The sequence below is a fragment of the Pimephales promelas genome, chromosome 13 (assembly GCF_988280905.1).
Source record: "Pimephales promelas chromosome 13, fPimPro1.hap1.1, whole genome shotgun sequence".
NCBI classification, from domain to species: Eukaryota; Metazoa; Chordata; class Actinopteri; order Cypriniformes; family Leuciscidae; genus Pimephales; species Pimephales promelas.
The window spans coordinates 26,659,317-26,678,203 of record NC_142781.1 but is presented as its reverse complement, the minus strand read 5'-3'; the positions used below and the strand labels follow the sequence as shown (position 1 = coordinate 26,678,203).

At 35.7% G+C, this 18,887-nt stretch overlaps 1 protein-coding gene across 1 annotated transcript; it reads right to left on the bottom strand.

Annotated features, from left to right (window-relative positions):
* Positions 1-382: 382 nt before the first annotated feature.
* Positions 383-17,237, bottom strand: opn5 (opsin 5). The gene is made up of 7 exons (XM_089118776.1): positions 17,049-17,237; positions 13,107-13,258; positions 9,197-9,316; positions 3,329-3,499; positions 2,897-3,231; positions 1,613-1,857; positions 383-952 (listed from the first exon to the last, which is right to left on the bottom strand). Exons 2-7 carry the CDS (start codon positions 13,228-13,230, stop codon positions 889-891), a joined length of 1,059 nt encoding a protein of 352 aa, XP_088974902.1. The 5' UTR covers positions 13,231-13,258; positions 17,049-17,237; the 3' UTR covers positions 383-888.
* Positions 17,238-18,887: the final 1,650 nt, after the last annotated feature.

The window sequence follows — 18,887 nt, the reverse complement described above, 5'->3', positions numbered from 1 at the left end:
TACTGTAGCATTATCTGTTAATTCTCGTCCAACTTCCACAAAACGTAAACATTTTGGAAAATTTGTATGCACACCATCAACTTATCTTTACCAACTGTGCACTTTCTTCTTTAGCCTTTAACAGTTTAGTCAGTTTTGCCATAGTTTAGTCTGAAGGCCGATAACATGCAAAAGGCTACAATATTAAATAGATCAAGTTAAAATGACATTGGACATCAATTGAGTAAATAAATATAAATAATAATAGTAATTATAAGACTATTATAATTGTAATTCTCAAGATCATAGGCTTTGGGATGTCTAATATATAATCATTGCACGTGGCCCAAAACTATCATGCTAAGTGCTAAATGCTAAAAAAAGAAAATCAATAGCCTCAATTAATGCATTAGAATATAATTCAATTTGCATTACAAAAATAACAGTAAAGATGCACTCATTTTGTGTGTATACATTGTTGTTTATCTGACTGTGACCATGCTGCTGTATAGATGTGGGTATGTGTGACCAGTTTCATTTATATGTTTACTTGCAGTACAAACACTAAATGAGAAACTATAGACTGCACACATACTACTATTTGTTAAAAAGTGATGTCATATTAGACTTTAAGCAGGTTGTTTTAAACGTGTTGGTACTGTGAACGCATTGAATATAAAACAAATAACCAAAAAATATATATATGTATAAATACATCATACTTCATTATTTTATACACAGAAAGATCAATTTAAAAGGAGTTGTGTTTGCTTGGGTTTGTGAAGCTGACGGCAGTAGTATACAAGAGCAAAGTTATAGTAGGTGGGTGTGAATTGTTGATGTCTAAATTGCACAATAACAAATTGGCCAGTGTCCTATCACAGGTGCATTGTGTGTTCCTGTCCTTGCTCATATCTCAGTCGGAACCTCATTGGCTGGTCTCTTTTTCATGGAGGCAGAGATGGAGTAAAACCTGGGACAAAAAAAACAGCTGCATTACAGTAAATCTTAGTCTTCAGTCAATCAGTTGTTTTTTGTTACGTAATTAAATCATGCCAGGGTTTGATGTCAACAATCTTTCCAATATGTCTAAAGAACAAAAAGAGACACAAATTTGTCCAAAATTCGAAGAATGATAACAATGTAAATGTATCACATTCTTGCTGCACACTAACAACTCTACTAAACTATAATAAAAGACAAGCAATACGTCGCTTGATAAAAATGATTTCATAAGAATATAAGGCAACTTTTGAACAGATTTGAGTATGCCAACCAGCTAAACCTTGACCCCTTGAACAGAGCAAAGCGCATACATCTTAAAAATAGAGATTTAACACAATGCTAATGGAACAAGAGAGGTAGCAAGATCCAGTATTGCAGCAAAAACATCCACCCACAGTGGGACATAAATTTGCATACTGCATTTGATCCATTATATGATGATATAGCGCAGAGAAGTAATTTATAGACAATGTACCCAAATATATCATAAACTGAACACACTTAAGTTGTATATATATATATATATATATATATATATATATATATACATACTGTAGGTGTGTGAGAGAGAGAGCGATCAGAAGACAATTAATCCCTTATTCCTCTAGAATTTGAAGGGTGCACATACCTTGAAGTCTTGTAATGTTTCCTTTTACTCCAAGCTTGAAAGCAGGACAGTTTGGCACAGTTCTTCTTACAGTCAATGACTTGATATATGATTGGATTGTACATGGCAGAGGACTTGGCCAGCAAAGTTGGCACAACAGAGATTGATATAGGCACTGAATCAGGATCTCCAAAAGCAGACACCACTGATACCACAGCATAAGGGATCCAAGCTATTAAAAACCCTGCGCAGATCAACATCGCCACCTGGAGAATGCAAACAGAACCACATGAAATATGACATGGCATTTTCACACAGCATTTCTGATTACAGTTTTTCTCAGTCGCTTTGGTGCATTTCTCAGATCAGAAATACTCAAAACTACTTATATATCCTCTAAATCTAAATCAAAACATTTTGTTGCTCAAAATGTATTAAATAGTTATCTGTGCAATAGTCTTACCCCTCATCATTAATCATTAGTTCCTCGTACAAGTCATTAAATGCAAAATGGTTGATCTAGTTGTCATAAACTGTCAAGCTTATTTTCTACACATGCCAAGAACTGATGAATTGTGCTGGTGAATCTTGACTTTCACCAATGAAGAGAATGTTGATTAAACAATGAGAAACCAGTTCTCTTAAATAGCTCAAAGTTGCATCTCATGAGCCTTCAATTGTTGTCAAGCATATATTAAGTGCTGCATGCAAAAGCAAAGTTTTACCAAAGGGTTCTTTCTAAAACTTTGCCTTTCTAATGGCGTATTTTCGCCTCTATTTGTGCCCCTATTTCTTTCTCTTTTTTATATCACAATAATATTGTAATGTTTGTTTTTTTTATGTTTTTTTTTGTTGTAAGACCACTGGTAAAAGCGTAACTGTGAATCCTATCCAGTCTCTTTCAATCAATAACTCGGTGTGTAAATTTGTACTTTTGAAATGGATATATGGCTTACAGAAGAAGCGCAAATTTGTACAATTCAATACAGTAACTGTCATCAAAACTGTTGCAATAGTTTACATCAGAACATCCCCCAGAGTACAGTTATATTGACAACATGACTAAACAATTTGTCTTATCCGTACACAATGACACAAGGATTTGTCATTCTGATGGCACTGACATGTTCATTGACACAGATATTTACTTTTGAGAGATGAACTAAGGATTTTGAACAATATCCATGGTGGTTTGCTACTTGTACGAATTGTTTTGAAAAAATGCACTTACTGTTTTACAAATGTCGAGGACGAGGAAAAACTGTACCAAAGCGACTGAGAATAACTGTAATAAAACACACAAACCTTAGTCAGCTTCATCTCCAGGTGGTGCTTGTTCTTATTCTGTGTGTCAAAATGAGAGACTTCTTTGGCTGAGGCTTTCACCTTGAAGATGATCATGACATAGGAGAAGACGATGACGCCAGTGGGGAGGACGAGGCAGAAGATGAGCATGCACATAACAAAGCTCTGGCCAGACACAGAGGCCTGGGCCAGCCACCAGTCCAGTGTGCAGGACGTACCAAATGGCTCAGGTGCGTAGTTTCCCCAGCCCACCACTGGCATGGTGGCCCAGAAGGCAGCGTATAACCACGTGAAAACCAGACAGAGAAACGCATGATGCCGTTTGAACCATGTACCTGATGGTAAATTCATAAATTCATGTTAATCAGACAGATACTGTAGACAGACAGACAGGATAGACAGATAGATAGATAGATAGATGGACTTAATTACCATATCTTAAATGGCAGATTTTCAAGTATCGGTCTAAGCTGACAATCGTCATGGTAATGAGACTTCCACATCCGAAGAAAAAGCCGGCCCAGCCATAGTAGCGGCAGCCCTGCCATCCGAACAGCCAGCGGTGCGAAAAACTCGACACTATGAAGAACGGCTTTCCAGTGACTGACCAAAACATAAAAACAAGCTTATGTCAAACAAGACTTGAGACAAAAGAACATGTGCTCTCAGATGGCATTCCCAGGAACTTTCTCAGAATTTTGGCTAAAATTCTGGCAAGTTCCTCTCAAATTTTTTCCAGTAAAAATAATAGATTTGTTGTTCAAAGTTATCTGGTATTTAATAACTTTATCAAAACATTAGCACAGAGAACGTTACTTGTACATCATTCATGGAACATTTTCTGGAACATATTAGTTGGACATATTAGTTGGACTACTTATTACTTTTTCAGATGGTTCAGAAAACATTCAAAAGTAAAGTTCCAATAATAAATGATAAAATAGAGAAAACATTACGATTAATGTTTTCACCAATATTTACATAACCAAAAAAATAAAAATAAAAAATAAATAAATAAAACAAAAAAACAAAAACAAAAAAAAATACGTTATGACCGTTCTGAGAACATTCAGAAACACATTTTTCACAACTTAACAGGAACGTCGGCAAACATCCTTAAAACATATATTTGTTAGCAGGGATTTTAGAGAAACTGGGAACAACCAAAACTGCCTGAGAATCGGCAGTATCCAGGTTTCGGATCACTGTGATCTTAAACTTTGCATGTGAGATAGTTCACACAAAAATGAAAATTCTGTCAATTTATTCACCCTCAAATTGATCCAAACCTACATAAATTTCTCGTAACACTTTACTTAAAAATATAAATATATATTCCCCCGTTAGGAAAGAGGGTTGCTAACTTCTTACAATAACTAACAAAGGCGTAGGTTGATGACGCAGTGATAAGTGGAATGATGGGACTTGCTATCATGCTGATGGATCTAATACTGTTTATGGATGAGTGAAAAGTGGTGAGTCGGGAATTTAATTCTACCAAACTACCTGCAAGTGCTGAATTAGGACTCACACAGGTCAGTTTATTTGACAAATTTAACTTGTGAGGTAACGCAGCGCTGTTTCATTTGGTCTAACGTTACACTATAAACAGCATTTGAGTGTGTTGAAAATTATAATGTTATTCTATGTGTTAGTTTGTTTGCTATATGAGACTAGAGTAAGCTAGATCAACATTAGAATAACAAACTGATCAGACTCTAACATTAACATCATGATGAACTATTTAACATTGATTTGTTTTATGTACATTTGCTCACCTGTCTAATAAAGTACATTCAAGAGCGTGTCAAGTCACGTCAAGTTCCTGTCAAGTCGTAACTCGTGAAGCTCTGTCAAGTCAGAAAGCTCTATCAAGTCTAAGTTAGTCGCGGATGTGAATGTCACGGAATGGGGAAAACAGAAAGCGTGGTGGATACAAGTGAAGGCAAGGATATTTATTAAGTGAACAAAACCAAAACACAACCCCGTAGTGGTAAAAACCAAGAGAGAAGTCAGGCAGACACAGAACACACAAAGGAAATATGGACAACGAACCAGCACAGGGCTGCAAACACAGGGTGATTAAAAAAATAGGGGAACAAACAGTCGAGTCGATCCTGACCTCTCTGGGGCCTTAAGCAAAAATCTGTTAAGGGGTCATCCTACCTGACCCATGAGCCATGTAAACCATGTGCAACACAGTCACCCCAGTTCTCCCACTACAATCCTCCCTCATTTAGTTAATACTAATGAAAATGTAATTCCTGATATCAGAAATAGACATCTTTTATATTAATATCAAGATTTCACATTTTAAAATAGTACAAATTTAGTTATTGATTTCAAAAATGCATCCTCTGAATGAATAAAAGCTCAAATGGCTTGCCATTGCATGTCACTGTGTTTTAAATGATAAAAGCAATAATTGATAGTTGATTGTTATTTACTGAGGGATGTGCATCCATATTGACCAGTGTGTCCAGCCAATCAACATTTTAAATGCAACATAGTCTATGTCAATAGATTTCTTTCCATCTTTATTGCATAGTTGTAACTAAACTGACTGGGAGACTAGATAACCATTGTCTTGTTTGAAAAGTAGAGCGCCAAATGGAGGAGGAGTGCCATCACGCCCATATTGTACTGGTAACTGGTCCCCATAGATATTTTACTGGAAAGTAAGTTGCAGTATATAAACAAACACCATTGCCCATTGATTGTATTATCAAACGTAATCTCATGAAAGTGCGCATCTATAGGCCTACCACAAATTAAATTTCTTGTGCTGTTTATACTCCCAAAATTGTTTTTGAGTGCATATGCTACACACTGTAAATCTCTTGGGGTTTTTTTAGGGGTGTGGAGTGTGTGCATATTACATGCCAAAAAGTGTGCACGCAAAAACTGTACATAGGCCTATCATATGCACGCAAAAACTATTTTAGGTGTATAAATGACACAAGAAATTTGTGGTATAGATATGTGCTTTCATGGGATTGGGCTGGTTAGACAAACAGATAGAGAGAGATGCACATCAACTTAACTTTCCTCTTCTGTGCCGACATCAAACTCTGCCTGATCGCTGTTCCCGCAATTCACTCACATGGTGTTTTTCTCTCAGTCTCTCTTTTCATGACCAGAGTTCCGCTTAATTATCTCATCGATGTTGTAAACTTTGATTGACGCACTTTGACACGAGGGGGAGGCGGGGCCTTGAGTAATTTGCGGGGGCCCCACGCAGCTTGCGTAGAGAGCGTATAGGGAGGATCTGCTCTGAACAAACTTAAGGTAACGAGGCAGGCAGGTGGGGAAAATTAACCAATAACGAAAGAACAAGATCCCTCGGACAGCCATGGCACAGGAACAGAAACGGACACTGGCTTGACGGCGGCCATCTTGTCTGGAGACGCTGGCTCGACAGACGTGATGTGAACAGTCTCCGGATCGGCAGACGTGACCTAAACAGTCTCAGGCTCGACAGGCGGCATCGGCAGGGCAAGGAACTTACACATGACAAACCGGGTGTTTCACAGCTCTGTCACTAAACGAAGAGAAAACCCTAGACGAGGGGGGCAGAACTGTGACAGTGAAGCTCTCACCATCTCGAAAACGCCACACCATGCATTATAAGGCATAAAATACTTTTATAATGTATTATCTATAAAGGCTTTAAGGAAAGTGTTCACAAATTTCTTTCTTCTGCTGAACACAAAGGAAAATATTTGAAAGAATACGAGTAACCACCAAACAGTTGACGGTAGCCATTTCAGAGATGTAAATTAAGACTCACGGCAGACCTTTATAGGAAGAGAAGCCAAAAGCACACTGACCCCAGGTCTGCGTAAATGTGACGCACTAAAGCAGTCTGCCATGTGCATGACTCCCAGAAAACAAAAGCTTCATTATGCTCAAATCCAGCGTCGCCATCCAGGCTAATAGGCGACAAGACGAGAATTGCATTTTGGACAGAGCTAAATCAATTTGAACTTCTGATGGTACACTGAAAAAAATATATAATTTGTATCCAAAATGCTACCAATGCCGAACTTACTGTAAACATTTTGACTGACAAGGGTGATTCTCAAGCATATAAAATGATAAATCATATTTTGATCAATTCTCTTGTACTTGGTTAAATTACTTTCTCCTATGCTGAATAATATGCAGAGACAACTATAAGTAAGCCATTTGTAGACTCAACAAACTGAGTAATAATTTAACATTTTGTTTGAGTGTCCCGAAATCGCATCACTGCCATGAATTTTGGGGCAGAACCCTCCAGTCCACAAAGCAATATCAGGCAGAGAGAAACCCATTTGAAAACAATTGTTTCTGTCAGTAGCTCAAAAATTACACAGTCCACATTTAATTAACTGGAATTAACTTTGTAAACTACACAGGCAGTCATTTGTTCTGTAAATCTTAGAAAGTGAGCTCTTCATATAAATATAGTATATAAGGGATTCATTCTTTAAAGGGATCGCTTTCCCTAAAATTAAAATTTTGTTGATCGCACCCCCATTGACTTCCATAGTAGGGAAAAAAATACTAAAAAGTAAAAAAAATACTACTGAAGTCAATGCCGTCAGCTGTCGGGTGAGTAAATGATGATACATTTTTCATTTTGGGGGTGAACTATTGTGGGTGATAATATTGAAATTATTTTCAGGGGCCTCAACCGTCCCTCCAGCCACACTAAACATCCACTAGGTTGGGCTAGAGTACAAAAATGGACACAAATTTGTTTGAGGAGAGGAAATCTCTATAAGCAGTAAAATAAATGGACACAGTTACCCCATTGATTTTAATGGAGAAGATTGAAGCCCGATTATTGCACTTCCTGTCTGATGTCTGAGCGACTGCACAGGCTCAAACTGAGCTTGACGACAGTCTAGTGTGGTGATGGCGCAGAGGATAAGACAAATGCCTTTGGTGTGAGAGACCCAGGTTTGAACCCACTGTGAGACACCAATGTGTCCCTGAGCAAGACACTTAACCCCTAGTTGCTCCAGTGGTGTGCGACCTCTGACATACCAATTATAAGTCGCTTTGGATAAAAGCATCAGCTAAATGAATAAATGTAAATGTATGACAGTTGTAAATCTTCTAGTAGCTGTGCCAAGACAAATCTGAAACACCTAATTCCTCAAAAACGTTGGTGAAATATTTTGTACGATTGATTTTATGGACTCTCTATCTATGGGCTTCTCTCTTGACTTTGTGCCTCCATGTCCCCCCGATTGCCTCATAGACAGTAAAAGATTGCCTGCGAGCTTTTCCTCCGGTCTATACGGTTATGTCTCTATTGTGTGACAGAAAGTCCCGTGGTTATGATGCAATCTTTAGCCTATTTTTACAAAAACGGCTTCTACAGGACCGTAACGTAAGATACAAAGTAATGGAGCCTTTTATACATTGTCGTGTTTCTTAAGAAATAAATAATGGACAAATGAAGTCTTTGGACACCTCAAATATAAAGTTATTCGCTGTCAAAGTGACGTCAAAATGAATTGGAGTCAATGGAAAGCTAACTGAAGGTAAAGTTCTGCTAATGGCGGCTCCAACGAGGCTTCAACTTCCGGCTAATGGATTAACCCCTTGGAAATTTCAGGGGAGTCACTGGACATTTCACCAATCTTGTTGTGTGTTTTCTGTTAACTGTTTAAAATAAAACTTCGATCTAAACTGAGTAATCATAATTGATTTACTGTAGTAATGTATTGTGTGAAACAAATGATATTTTACACAAATTGTAACGCATAGCCTACTTTATTTCATGTTTTGTGAAAATAATTTAGTGTGAAATGTGCTTAGTCTACTAGGCTTAAGTGCTTATGTATACTGTGTAGCTACAGCAGGTTATATAGTGTAACAAAAGATACAAACTTTGTGTTCATGTTATGCACTGAACACTAAAGAACACTGAAAAAATCATGACAAAGGAAGATGGAAGATGAATGAAAAGAGATTCTTTCCAGGTCATCATGGCAGGAATCTTTTGTTCTCTTTTGTAACCTCAGGGTCTTAAAATACTCTGTATGATTTATACAAGTGCATTTCAACAACAGCACAAAAATAAGCCAGAAAGACAGTGTCGTAAGAGGGAGAGCTGAATAAACTTACTCGACTCCAAAATATAATGCTAAACTATACACTGAAAGCTGTATTTTATAAACACACAACCAAAAGAAATCGTATATTTGCCTAGAACAGAGATATCCTTTCAGATTGGCTATATGATACATAATCTGACAGATGAAGATAACATCAGCAGCATAATATCAAGTCATTTAAACTTACCTGATATGCCAAAGTCGAATACAGCTAGATTCAGCGTCATGAATTCTGGCGGCTTTAACTTGGTCTTGCGTTTGATGGTCTGGTATATGACATAACCATTTCCAGTGGCTGACAAGACACCTGTTAACACATAAGACAAACAGTAATACTATGTGTTTGACCAGATGATGTGTTTAAAATTGCCTCAAGAAAGTCTTGGACCTTAATGAAGCCTTATTATATAGTGTTGGGGTTGTGTATTTGTTGAAATACAAAGACCGCACATTAAGACTCCTATATAACATTTCTGTTATTTGTAGAGAACTAATGTGAGTCAAAAAGGTAACTGGATATCCCATTTCTTAGTGAAAGGATGAAAAAGGATTTCAATTCACCATAATGAAAGAGCAGTGTGACAATTAGTCTTCCAGCTTACAGCCACATACATTGAAACAACACAAAGATTTCACTCGTGTTATTCGTTTTGTCCTCTCTCTTTATGACCTAGATTATATGCTGTAAATATTGAAAGTATAATATAAATTTTCATATATCATATACATTTTGTTTACATAAAACATGAATTACTCATCATAAATCTTACAGAATGTTCGATTCATAATGTCCATGAACACATTTTGAACATCAGATTTCCAAAGCGTGTGCTCCACATAATTTCAAATCCTGGCCTGTTGCGTCAGCTGATGAATGCACCATTTCAAAGACACTTGACTTCATGTGACTATTCAATGAACTCTTTCACTCTCAGATGATCATGAATCAATGTGAACGGATCACGCACATTAATATTCCTAACAGATGCATTGTTTCTCCAGTTTTAGTTCTTAAAGAGAAAGTCCATCCATAAATGAAAACACTGTTGTTGTTACATACCAAATGTGAACTAAAAATTGAACTGAGCATACTGTAACTGCAGTCATGACATTTGTTGATTTGAATGTGTTTGTGATTAAATGTTTATGAAACACCTTCAGACTGTTCCCTTAACATGAGTGAAGGAGAACAGACTTGTAAATTGCAGTGAGGAAGAACTATTGATTCAATCTTTGGATTGAATCACAGACCAATGACCAGACCAGACCAATTTTCAGGTCAAATAAGACACAATGTCCCCATGAAAGAGGAAACATCCTTTTGAGCATCTCCTTGATACCATAGTTACTAATGGAATAAATAATGGTGTGCTGAACAAAAATAACTTTCAAATTATATTTTTAAAAAGCGTATTGAATAAAGACAAATCCACTTGGCAAAACATCTCAATTATATATAAATCCAATACTATGCAGAACGGACATAGCTAGAGGTCATGTCGGTATTACAAACAATTAAAAAAAGGACAAAATGTTGAAAATGTTCATCCTGATTTGGAGAGATATTTAATATAAGTTCAAAAGAATATGCAGCCTTGTTTCATTATTTCTTTTTATTATTTATAATTTAAATTTTCTTGAAAAGCGATCAACTAAAACAATTTCTTTTCTGCTGCGATGGTGGTCTAAATGTTACCAATACTTATACATGTGCCTGCAGAGAAACTGACCTGAAAAATGTACAGAGGAGCCACAATATCCCCAATATGTCACATCTTAGTTCCTTTAAAAATGCACTAGATGACAACGCTCAACGCAAACTCTTCTATATGACAGAGGATGGCATCTCAATGACAGCATGAGTGGATTGAACAAGACATCCTCAGTGACAAGAGCATGGAAATACGGTATCTGTCAGGCTTTGCACATTAAGGGGAAGGCAGGTTTTTATGCAAACCACTTTTTGGTTTTTGCTTATAAATTCAACACGTTGTTTAGCCTTCTGCTTCATTAACATTTCATTTAGGAATTAAATACAAGAAAGCAAATCCTACATTCATAACCAGGGCTGTCACTAGAGAAGCTACAGCTTTCGGGGGTCCCCCCTGAGATTTCAACCACAATAGCAACCTGCACCCGGTCCCTGTATACCCAAGTAACGGCCCTGTTCATAACACTTTGGTTACGTTCACACTGTTCACACAATCGCTCCCCGGGCACATTCATTTTTCATAGGCATTCATTCTTCAGATACACTAATGAATATTTGAGAGTTAAAGGTGCACAAACATACAAGATTCTCATTAAAATACGCAATAATGAGATTTTTTGTTTTGGTTTCTCAGTGAATGGTCACGTGAAATCCATCAATTCATAAAGAAAAAGAAGCAGAATTGTTGTCTCCTTAACTCTACATTCAATTATATCATTCATAAGTTAAAATTTGATTCTTATGCAAAGCTTTTAGACGTGCAGGCAAAATTAAGACAATAAATCTGACAATTAAAATACCCGTTTTATATTTGCATATGTTTTTTTTAGTAATTTATGCAATTAATGCAAAGCTGCATTTTTTGCATCATTACTCAAGTCAGTTGTTCAAAGGTAAGCTGATCGGATTTGGGTAATTCGGATTGGATCAAATCTTGAAAATGGGTTGTTCAAAAGGGAAAGAAGGAATCTGAAATCAGATTAGATCAGGGAATCCAATCCTAGTTTTTTTAATCTGGATCAAACCTTCAGTTTGTGTTGTCCCACTTGTCAGTGGGATTTGGATAACTTTGATCCAAAAAAACAGGATTATCCTGATCCCAACAGGGGGTAGGATTTCAAGGTGGATTTCAGAAAGAAAATGTAGTAAAACTTTAAAATTGGTCAAATAATCCATTTGTATCATTTAGTGTATATACTTATATTTATATTTTGCACTTGACTTGTGTAACCGTTGTAACAGTAATAAAGTAGACATAGGCTAACAATTAAGCTATTCAGTATAGTAAAGTAAAAATAAAATAAAAATTATCTTGTCCCCATGAAATAATCCCCCAAACAGATTTCAATAACAAACAAAAATAATATATTCATTTTTGGTCATTCATCATTTTTTAAGACGTTTTCAAAATGTCCACAATGTATTTGTTAATGTATGTTTGTTGTTTATTTTGTTGTGGTTCAGATGTGGGTCATAAAATAAATTATGATTAGAAGTGGATGTTTGTTATTTTTGTGTTTTTTCTCAAAATAAGAAACACTTACAGTGACCCCATGTTGGCTCTTCTACCTGTTCTTTACATAGCTGGTAGCCCACATTGTGAAATGGTGTCCCATTTCGCACACTGGTTATCCAGATTTGGGAATCTTGAAAACTGTGTATCTGGATCAGCGTGATCCAGTCCAATGTTGCTTTGAAAAAACGGCATAACAGTAAGACGGATTACCTGATCCTGGATAGGAAAAAAATGGGATTTCCAAATCCGGATCATTTTGATCCAGATTAAATGTTTTGAACAACTGGCCTCAAAAAACATTCATAATTGATATCAATGTAGAAAACAGTTATTTTAAACATCTTTTGTAACATCTTTACTGTAACGTTTGATAAATCTAATGCATTCTTGCTGAATAAAAGTATTGCTGACCTAAAACTTTTGAAGGGCAGAGTATAATGTTGCAAAAGCTTTCTGTTTCACTTTCTATTCATCAAATAATCCTGAAAAAACATTGATATAATAATAATAATAATAAATGTTTCTTGGGCAAATAAGCATATACGAATGAAGAAGGATCAATGGAGTAATGATGCTGAAAATTCAGCTTTGCATCACAGGAATTAATTACATTTTAAAATATATTAAAATAGAAAACAGTTTCTTTAAACTGTAATCATATTTCAAAATATTACTGTTTTTTTTTAATCCAATGATTGCAGCTTTGGTGAACATAAGAAACTTACTTTAAAAACATTCAAAATCGCCTCTAAAAATTCCAGACATTCTGCTAAAACTTAATTTAAATATTCAAATTCAAAGTTATCACGGATCTTGTCAATAACAATTCAAATGACGCTCACAAAAAAACTCTTCCACATGTACACCTACCAATGACAAGGATGTAGAACGCCGCCACTATGTCTGCCTCCTTGGACAGCTTGGAAGCGAAGGGATCCCCTCGAAGAAGGTAATGTGGGACGTAGCCCGACGGGATGGAGGTGTCATTCTCCATTAGGGACTTACTGAGTCCGATTACTTTCCTGCAGAATAAAAAATAAATCATTTAAAGGCTTAAACAGAAAAGTATTTGAAGTCAGTTTAAGACAAGCTGGAGGGCAGGCAGTCACATCCAACAGCTTTACGATTCAAAAACCTCCTGCCAATTTTCTGACGCTTCAGACTAAGCTCTACAAACCCTGCCATCTCTTATCGCCTACTGGATCACCTTCGAATCTGTAATAAACACATGCTCAGTCTCTGCGCACCGCCATGCGAAATGTCTTTGTGAAAGCAAAAGAATGAAAGACAGCAGCAGGAAGATTTCAAATAAACACCTAAATGATCCTTCAAAATCCTGATCCCTTTGAGATAGAGGTGAAATAACTCTATCGAGCTAAGAAATGAGTCAGACCTGCTAGCGCGTCATTTTCAGCTGGTCCTCAGCAGGAACTTGAGAGCGATTTTCAAGGGTCAATGACAGGTTATCTAACGATGTGCAATTTAGTGCCACATCAGACACATCTCACTACCGTAGATTAGTTTACAGAGATATTACAGAGCAGTGCTGTAACTGATGCTTGTGTTAATAGTTATCATTAACGATTTAGCAAAGGCTTCTCTTTGCTTTTCAAGTCATTTAATTGGACATAGTTCTGGAATAAATGGTGATTTTGTGTTTGTGATAATCGCACCTCCATCTGTCATACTTACACTAGACATATACGGCCGATATACGGTAATGCAATATATCACGATAATGCACAGTACTGTTATCGTGGACACTTTAAAGTACTGTGAATAGTTATTTATTATGAATTATTCCGATTTTTTGAATGCATTTGTAGAATATTGTTCCATCAACAGTTAAAATGCAGCACTCCGCTGTATGCTACGTCAAAGAGACACTCTGAAGCAAACAGGAACACTGAATACTTTACGACTTAACGGGCTATTTAGGACGGAAAAACTGAAATTTGGAAATGTTTTGATTCTTCTTTATTATTATTCAGTAACACTTTACAATAAGGCTCCATTAATAAACATTAGTTAATTCAATAGTTAAAATAAACTGACAATGACAAATACTTCTAGCATTTATTAATCTTTAGTTAATGCTAGTATCTGCATTAATAATACATTATTAAAATCAAACCCTTAGCTACCATTAACAATGATCTGTTGTTTTTTTTTACTAACGTAAGTAACGTTATAATGTTCCTTGTTAACGATTAATGATTCAGCAAAAGGATTTAGCAAAAGGATTTTGCAAACGTCAGCATTATTAGCTGACGTTAACTACACTGTAAAAATGAATATGCTTTATCTAATCAATAGAATTGTGGCAACAGATTACAAGCAATATTATTAATTAAATTTAACAAATTAGAATAGAGTAATAATCATTCCTTAAAAGTTAACCATTTAAAATTAGTAAAGTTTGCATTAAAAAAAAAGTAACAAAAATATCTCACTAACAGACAGACGTCAAAGATTAATTAAGAACTATTTATTTTATATTGCCAACATTGAAGACACCTGATGTTAACAAGCAGAATCACTGAAGGAGAAACCCGTCATTTTAAAACAAACCTAAAACAAACACGATCACCATAATGGTGACTTAAATGTATGTTTTTTAGTTGTTGTAAGCTTTACTCATTTTAAATGGTTAACTTTTGGAATTAATTTGATTAATTATTACTCAATACTAATTTGTTTAAATTTAATTAATAATATTGCTTGTAATCTGTTGCCACAATTTTTTTGATTAGATAAAGCATATTCATTTTTACAGTGTAATGTGATCTTATTGTAAAGGGTTATATTTTGTTCTTTATGATTCTTTATAAACACTTATACACACTTTCATTTAAATATTTAGATATTTTTTGTTATAAGAAGTTAAACCTGTTATACTATGACAAAATGTTTTTTGCAACTTATTTCAATATTGTGATGTTTATACCACGAAAAAAAAACATCATTTTCAAGTTGTCACAGTAAATCACTTCAGAATGCTAATTACTATAACAGCAGGGGTTTCAGTGCACACATTTACCTGTCAGTTCAAAAGATAATTGTACAAAACAAAAGAAAAAAACACTATAAATGAATTCTAAATTCTAAAAATGAATCATATCAAAGATTTGCAGTAACTGCAGAAATCTGGGTCCTCAAGGAAACCATTTAAGACCACTGATCTATAGGAGATTGACCCCAATTGTCCAGAAAAAAAAAAGTTATTTTAAAGATATATTATTTGGTTTGGCATTTTGAGGTTATTATATTTATTTTAGTGCTGTGAAATTGATTAAATGCGATAAATGTTTTTGTTTACGTAATCTATGTGTCTGTAAACATGAACACACCCATTCACTCCTAAAGTCCCCATTGACTGCTTAAGGGCTGTCCTTGAGATGTTGACTTTTTTTTAGCATTTTATTTTACAATGTAAAAATCTTAATTTTGGGAATAAACAAATCAAAGACAAGTGTCAATACGTTTACATTTTCTTTAGAAGGGGGGTTTGAAGAAATAGGCTATATGAACACAATTGCTTTTGTAGAGACCTTTCCCACCATGCATTTTAGGAGAAAAGCAGAACTGATTACTAGTACAAGAGACAAACTTCACAATAACTGCTTCCCAGTGCCCATATTTTGTGAGTCCAGTACTTACTTCAAATATATGGATTGTTTTCCCAGAATGGTGAAGTCAAAAAGAATGACATTACTTGGCAGAGTGGCAAAGAATACCTGTCAAAGCCTTCAAACGAAACCTTTATAGCCTACTGAAAACACTGATTCATTCAGTCATCTAAAACCAACTGAAAAGCACACAGTAAAGAACCGAGTTTCCAATCAACACACTGTTACTCACTTTAACTCTTCTAGTGGATTTATGGATAACAAACAGTAGGCTTATAATGAGCATTCACTATACTCTGGTGACACACAGCTTTTGAATACATCTCCCGTGAGATCAGAGATGATGCTGCATCGTGCCACTTCATTGTAAATGTGTTACTAAACCAGCAATCTCCTCCCACAGTTAGGTTATCTAAAAACAATGCAATTTCTAAAAATAGACTTAAGTTAGTTGGTTACCTGATGCATGCAACCATCATTTCAATGCTGTAGTCAGTTTTTGAGAGCCATTCTTTTTTTTTAAAGTCAAATGTGAAATGACCTAACATGAGAAGTGTGACTTGCTATAAGAAGGATAACCATTCCTTTGTTGCAGTAATCAGACTGGGTTGCTATAGCAGTGCACATCTGTCTGATGCAATGGCTAGTCAGGCAGCATCTAATGCTCTTACCAAAGTTGAAATAGAGAATATTTCAAGAACATTAAGGCATAAAACATGTTGTGCATTTAATGTCGATGTCTTACCCCAAAATATATTTATCACTAATTGCAATGCAATGTATTGGGAATCTCAAAACAGAATGTCTGGGGATCCATCTGTTACCAAACCAAAGCTGTCAGTCATCCAATCAGATTTATAATTCTCCTAAATTACTAAACATGCACTATTTATTGGCCAATTCAACAGAAATTACAACGAAGAACACTATATTCAACGTGCCATTGTACAGGAAACTGCTCATTTAAAAAAATAAATACAAAAAAACAAAACAAAATTATTCATTTGCAACTTTTAAAATTGTTTAGGGATTTTGTTTCACAGCATATTATTCAGTCCTCACCTACACACGATTGCAAGCAAATAAATAAACTACAACAGACGCAACATGTGTACAACTTAGGCTATCATTAACAAACCCACGTAAAACGCTCAATGATATTTACTGAAAAACAAATGCTTACCTTGCTGTGATTCTTCAACCATCCCGAGGGATGTGTGCACTTTTCTCCCGTCTTGAAATTATTTTAAAATTGAGTTGCCAACTTCTCCATAATCCACGTTTGTAAACCACAGACTGCACCGTGTTGTTTCCGTCTGTTACTAAACGCTTCAGTTGAGGTGCTCTCTCTCTCTCTCTCTCCTCAGAAATCCATAACGGACAGTTCTATTCAGCAAAGCTCCGCCCCTCCATGTGACAGATCTGTCAATCAAGCAAACATGTGTTAAAAATAAGCACGTCATCATGCTATTGATGGACTCCAATATAATCCTTTACAGTGTCCATAATCATAGCAATGTCATTAATGTAATCATTACATTTCCGATAAATTCATATAATTAATTACAATAACAATACGTAAGTAATGATTAGAGAACCATAAAATAATTTAATATTAATTAAGCTACTTGCCATTAATTAATTGTAACAAGATCTAATATTTATATTTTAAAACAGTTATATTTAAAAACAATGACATACAACTATTGTATTACAATAGTAATAGCCTATACAATTTACAATATTACAATTTAAATTAGAATTTACGGTTGAAATTTTAATGTTAATGAAATTCTAATTCTATACAGGCAAATTAATGTCACGTGACCCCCCCGGAGACGCCATCTTTTAGGGCATAAGGTGCTATGTTTGTTTGTTAACCATAGGTGTTTACAAAGTTTACAGAGAATGTCGTTTTACAAACAAATATTTATTTCTGTTTATAATGTTACGCAAATCATGAAGAGATAAAGTGAAAAAGATTATAAAGAGACTATTAAAACAAGACAGAGAGATTATCATGCAGCGTTGCCTCGCTACAGTATTTTCATGTGTAACGTTACCTTTATCTGGCTAGTTGTTTATGTGATAATTCCGAGCCTGGAAATCAATCACTGGCTCAATCAGATTGCCGAGGGTTGGTTTGGTGACGTTTGTCATCATAGCGTAGCATGATGCAAGACCATCTGTTCATTAAAAAGCCATAGCCTGCACAACTTCTTGCGTGCTTTGAATGAGTTTCTTTCCTGTTTAACCTCACCAGCCATAACCTACGTCGTTGTTCTGATAAAAGCTTAGTCTTCTCACATTCATGGAGTCTAATGACGGGTATACTGTAAAATCCCGATTTAATTGAACCTCCGGCACAATTTTAACATCAATTGACCCAGCAGGAGATGACCATATTCACTTTTTAGCACGAAACTCATTTCACTTCGTTGAACGCTTCTTCTAATGTTTTGCCCTCAGCAATGGCGCCGGGTCGGCAAATGCCCGTATGTTGTGACGTCATGTGCGAACTATGCATAGACATATACACTAGACTTCACCTTGGGGCTCTAAGCATGCGTCAAAACCGCCGCCATCTTGGAACAGGGGTCTTGTCATAGGAAGTAGCTAGGTAACGCTGCTATCTCTGCCTTTACGTCGAATTCATTGATGGTGGCGGACTTTTATGCAGCGTATGATGTTCACTGATGAAATCTGAACTAGAAAGAATGTTTAAAAAAAAAAAATCTTTCTGGAATCAATGATAAATACATGTCTGACTGTTGGAACAAACCAAAAAAACAAGAAAAATTGCATTCATGATGATTTATGGTGATTTTATTTCCGTTAGACCTGTGTCTATATTGACGCTGATGCATTAAAGTGGAGGGGCTCCCCTGTTTCAAGATGGCGGCTCTATTGACGCATTCGTTCCAATGAACTGCCGTAGCCAAGGTGAGGTCTAGTGTATGTCTATGGGAACTATGTAGCCTAATAGCCACAGCCTAGCAAGCTCAGGCCAGATTTAAGCCTA